General features: G+C 33.9%; 1 protein-coding gene across 1 annotated transcript; it reads right to left on the bottom strand.

Annotated features, from left to right (window-relative positions):
- Positions 1–5,110: 5,110 nt before the first annotated feature.
- LOC133040219 (large ribosomal subunit protein eL36-like) lies at positions 5,111–5,494 on the bottom strand. The gene has a single exon (XM_061119970.1). It carries the CDS (start codon positions 5,473–5,475, stop codon positions 5,158–5,160), a length of 318 nt encoding a protein of 105 aa, XP_060975953.1. The 5' UTR covers positions 5,476–5,494; the 3' UTR covers positions 5,111–5,157.
- Positions 5,495–5,943: the final 449 nt, after the last annotated feature.

Below are 5,943 nucleotides of genomic sequence, written 5' to 3' on the forward strand. Positions count from 1 at the left end.
CTCCAAGCAAGAATACTGGAGTGGGTTACCATTTCTTTCTCCAGGATTGTTCTCCTACACTATATTAATTAAGATGAACAATTAAGAAATACTTAGCACCTTAGAGGCCCTAGGAAGACAAATGCATACCACAGAATTAGAAATAAATCAAATGCAGATATACAGCCTGAAACATCATAGTTAGCAGAATCAGACAGCATTTCTCTACTAAAATTCCACAACCCTATAGATGATAAATAGACATTTTATAATTTGAATAAAATCATCTTTTAAAAATTAATTTTCAAAATCAAATGCTTTAAAGCAAGAGCTAAAATAAATAATTAGAAATTGCAATGATTGCATAATTTGTTGTTGTTCTAAACAGAAACATTAATTTGATCACTGGTTTCTAAATGAGTCTGTATTAAAATACACAGTTTAATGACTCAGAGACTCAGACTCGTCTAACACTTAAATTTGATTGCTTGTGATATTAATCAATGTAGGAAATCAGTTTCAAATTCCATATAATTAGAATTGCTTGAAGGAATACATTGTTAGAATTAAAGATTATCCAACAAAAAAAATAATTAAACTGTTAAAATATCTGGCAAAGAAAATTAGCATTGTAAATTATTTTAACTTTGCTGTCACTGTATGATTTAATGACATTTTTTGTGTATGGCTGAAATCATGGACCAATATTTCCAGAATGTATATTTATAAAAATCCAATTATTGTCAGTTTTGATTAGCTATGTTAATCACAGAAAACAGTATAGTCAATAATATAAACCAAAAATATCGCTCAAATAGTTAATATATGGCTTTCCAGACATTTTCTCTATAGATTTAACTTCCTAGTTATGTCTTCCTACCATTAAGGTAAATTAAAACTCATCTACAATTTAATTTAAATAATTTCACCATTATTCCTACTTGAACTTCTTTACTGAGAAATATTTTCTCCATTTAGTTATCTATCTTCAAACACATAGCACATATTACTTTTGCCATAGTTATTAAAACAAAAGATTCTTTTAATCTTTATGTTTAAAAATATGTTCTAATATCACTGTTCTTCCATTACTTTGTTATTAGGAAAAGATCATCAAAATCTTTCAAAATTCTAACTTAAAAAGAAAGTAAATTATAGTATTAAAAATTAAGAATACACTATTTTCAATTACATGTAACTATTTAGCATTTAAATAAATCTTTTAGAAGGTAAATATTAATGGCATTCCTATGCATTAACTTTTTTCAGAATACACTTAGGAATTTCTAACAGAATTTAGGCATCAAAAGTTTTTGAGGAGAATGCTTATCATATTACATATTACAGAAAAGTAAATGCACATTCCAAAAGCAATAGGAGGTATTTTAAATTAATATGAATTGACTATGGTAAAAGTGCTTCTGTTTTTAATTTGAATCATCTGTAATATGTGATATTTAAACTATGAGACATTTGTTTGGAATGAGAACAAAGAGACATAATCACAAGAAATTGTACTGATCACTTGAAATGATCTCCTTAATAAAGTTATAATTGCCTTACCAATTTCATCTTAACAAAATACAATAATAGCAACTTTAAACAACAATAATAATGCTAGTTTCACTGCTAATACCTTTCATTTTCTTCTGTTTTCTTACTTAAGGTAGGTAAAACTAGGACTCTGGCCTCTCTGTGGTATTTAAGTCTCGGTATATGACTTTTAAATTTTTTCCTTAGTTTAAAATAAGTTATGGCTTCTGTCAACAAATGAATTACTTCTGAACTTCAACAAAATTCTTTAGAATCTTTGTTTGGCATGATATAAATTTTGATTTTTTTGTTGTTGTTGTTCTATATTGTGTTCTATCTTTACAAATAGGATACAAATAACTTAAAAGCATTATTTCATTCCAATGTTTGGAATGATTTACTGATACTTAAAAGAAAGAGTATAAGTTTATATTGTTCTCAACTAGTCATTACCTATACAGTGTTACAGAGGGCAGAAGAAATGGCAACACCATATTCTTAGAAGGAGGTTTTTAGAAAAAGTTAGCTTCTGGCTATCTTTTAAACATTTGTTGGAAATTCAAATTTTAAACACTTTTTTTTTTAACATTACCATTCATTATAGCAAAATAATATAACATATTTGCTATACATACTATAACATGTTATACTATATATTATATAATGTATATAAAATATGTTATTATATATACAACAAAATCAATAATGTTTTCAATTATACAATTTAGGTGTTTCTAGGAAATTTGAAGACTCTCTCAACTTTGACACTATTTTTGTTGTTGTTATTGTTCACTATTTCCCTTTCTGTAAATCCTGATAGAACAACTTCCCTTATGGAAGAAGCATCATTTTGAAGAACTATCCTATTACAATTTGGACCATTATGATTCATTAAAATATTCTTAACTGGCTTACAAATTAAACAAGGTAAAACAGTCCCAAACAACACAATGCAAACAAATGAAAAAAGTCAAGGCTCTTCTTTATATCCTTAAAAATAAGTAAATGACACGTTGCCTCTGGAATAAAATAATTCAGAAGGAAAATCTGAGCTACTTTTGTTGTGGTAATCTTTCTTATTATTTCTGAATTGTGACTGGCCTGAAATATTCACATAATTAAACTGTATTCCTAGAATAATTTGGATTAAATTAAGAACACAGATTCTCCAACATATATTGCTAAAAAGAGTAGTTTCAAATAATAATGAACAGGATTTATGGGAAAGGATAAAATTGCGAAGTTTTTCATAAATATTCTGCCAGTTTGGAATAATTTATAGAGTTATGATAGGAAATACAAAGCAAATGTTTTAGAAATTAAACAAGTAAGGTTACTCAGTTGGTAAAGAATCTGCCTGCCTTGCAGTAGACCTGGGTTGTATCCCTGGGTTGGGAAGATCCCCTGGAGTAGGAAATGGCAAACCACTCCAGTATTTTTGCATGGAAAATCCCAAGGACAGAGGAGCCTAGCGGGCTACAGTCCTTGGGATCCCAAGAGCTGGACATGATTTAGTGACTAAACTACCATCACTACCATCACAGCCTTTGCCCTTATAAAACAAGTTACATGAATGGCTAATATGGCTAATATGCAGCATCTGACATTCTAGTTCTACCTGTTATCTCTTCATATATAATTTGAGAGTGTTGTTGTATCAGGGCTGATCTCCCTTAAGATCGACTGGTTTGATCTCCTTGCTGTCCAAGAGACTTTCAGGAGTCATCTCCAGCACCACATTTTGAAGGCATCAATTTTTTGGCATTCTGCCTTCTTTACGGTCCAGCTCTCACAACCGTAAATGACTCTAATGGGAGGACCACAGCCTTGACAATACGGACCTTTGTGGGCAGAGTAGTATCTCTGCTTTTCAACATGTCTAGGTTTGTCATCACTTTCCTGCCAAGAAGCAACTGTCTTCTGATTTCATGGCTGCAGTCACCATCTGCAGTGATTGTGGAGCCCAGAAGAGGAAATTTGAGTGTAGCCTAAAGTCAAATCACTGTCACTTGATGAGTTTTTTAGCTTCTGGCCTCTCAGCTACTTGGTCTTCCAACAATATCATCCTATCAAAGTCTGCCTTTTTGTTGACAAGTCTATTGATTTCCTAATTAACGTACAACTCTTGGACTGGTTGTTACTATAGGAGATACAATTTTAATCTTTCTATGGTCAATAATTTTATCAACACTAAAATTTCCTATTGTTTGAATAACTCTAACTATAGGGAATATATAGGAATGTATATTCCTTAAAAAATGCAGGAAAACATTGTTAATGATAACAAACCAAAGAAAATGGATGTTCTATGTTGTATTCTATTTCATTTTACTTCCGAAGAAAAAGAGAAATAACAAACGAAACAAAGAAAAATATTTAAAGTAATTCATAGAAAAAGCAACCCAGCAGATACTAGTTGTTTGGGGTTGAAAAGAACATATGGAAAGCAAACAATTATACAACCCTCATCTTCTAGTTTTTTTTTTTTTTTTAAATGCAGAATGTTAGGTTATTACATCAAATTGTAGATTTTACTGTGGTATTCTTCGACTCCTAAATGATTTTTTGGCAGACATTGACTGATTTAATGCTAAAAAGTTCTGTGTGTTTTGACAAAAGGTTAATATCATATATTCACCATTACACAAGCACACCTGGACCCAAATTCCAGTTTCTAACATCATTTTCCAATGAGAGGAACCAAAGCTCCTTAGAGACCTGGCTAATTCTACAATTAAGCACAGAATACATGATTAGCCTAGATTATCTTACAGCACAAGAAAGTAAGGAAATGCTTAAACACACACACCAACGATGGAAAATACCAAAAGCCAACTGAAAGGACTTCCAATGGCCAAGCTAAAATAATTTGAACACATAAAGTAGTACTGGACAATAACACAAAGCTTAAAGTATATCCACAAGTCTATCTTTATATAAATAAATTATTGAATAAAACAATACAGGAGAAGAGATAAATCTCTCATATAAAAGAATCCAACATTTATATAGATGCTCTACCCACAAGAAGTGGAGCATAACTGCACAGTTGTTAAGTGTGAGGTATGCAATCTGATGTCTTTTCAACCAGTACATTATGGACCGGGAGAAAATATAACCTGACAAAGAAGAAATTATATTTTTAGGTCTGTCATAGCTTTTCTTCCAAAGAGCAAGTGTCTTCTAATTACATGGATGTAGTCACCATCCACAGTGATTTTGGAGCACAAGAAAATAAACTCTGTCACTATTTCCAATTTTTCCCCACCTATTTGCCATGAAGTTATAGGGCTGGATGTTTTGATCATAGTTTTTTAAATGTTGAACTTTAAGCCAACTTTTACACTCTCCTCTTTCAACTTCATCAAGATGCTCTTTAGTTCCTCTTTGATTTCTGCCATTAGAATGACATCACCTGCATATTTGAGGTTACTGATATTTCTCCAGGCAATCTTGATCCAGCCCGTGAGTCATCCACCCTGGCATTTCCCATGAGGTACTCTGCATATAAGTTAAACAAGCAGGATGACAATATACAGCCTTCATACTCCTTGTCCAATTTTTAACCAATCTGTTGTCCCAAGTCTGGTTTTTTTTTTTTGTTTTTTTTTTTGGCAAGATTTATTGTGAACAGAGGGGAAGGGCTCAGTCCTTCTTGGCTGCCGCTTTCCTCATGGCGGCCAAGATGTTGCTCAGCTCCTCTCTCTTCCTCTTTGCGCGGATGTGTGTTCCCACCCTTTTCCTGATGAACTTGAGGGCCGGCTTGTCCTTGGAGACCTTGAGCAGCTCCATGGCGCGTCGCTCGTGAGGGGCGAAGCCACACACCTCCCGGATCATGTCCCGCACGAGCTTGGTGTGTTTGGCGAGACGCCCGCGGCGGCGACTGTGCCTCGGCTTGCCCACGTTCTTGGTCACCTTGTGACCCTTGTTGAGGCCCACGGCCGTGGGGCAGCGCAGAGCCATGGCTGTTGTTCTACAATGGCTGCCGAGTCTGGTTTTAAATGTTGCTTCTTGTCCTGCATACAGGTCTCTCAGGAGATAAGCAAGGTGGTCTGGCATTCCCATCTCTTGAATAACTTTCCAGTTTGTTGTGATCCACACAGTCAAAGGCTTTAGTGTCAATAAAGCAGTAGATGTTTTACTGGAACTCCAATGTTTCTCTATGATTCAGCAAAGGTCGGCAATTTGATCTCTGGTTACCCTGCCTTTTCTAAATATCAGCTTGGACATCTGTAAGTTCTCGGTTCACATACTGCTGAAGCCCAGCTTGAAAGAGTTTGAGCATTATTGTGCTAGAATGTGAAATGAGGGAAATTGCGCTGCAGTTTGATCATTCTTTGGCATTGTCCTTCTTTGGGATTGGACCATTTCCAGTCCTGTGGCCACTGATGAGTTTTCCAAATTTGCTAACATATTGACAGTGAAAGTCAC

Source organism: Dama dama, chromosome 20 (assembly GCF_033118175.1).
Source record: "Dama dama isolate Ldn47 chromosome 20, ASM3311817v1, whole genome shotgun sequence".
In the NCBI taxonomy this organism is placed as follows: Eukaryota; Metazoa; Chordata; class Mammalia; order Artiodactyla; family Cervidae; genus Dama; species Dama dama.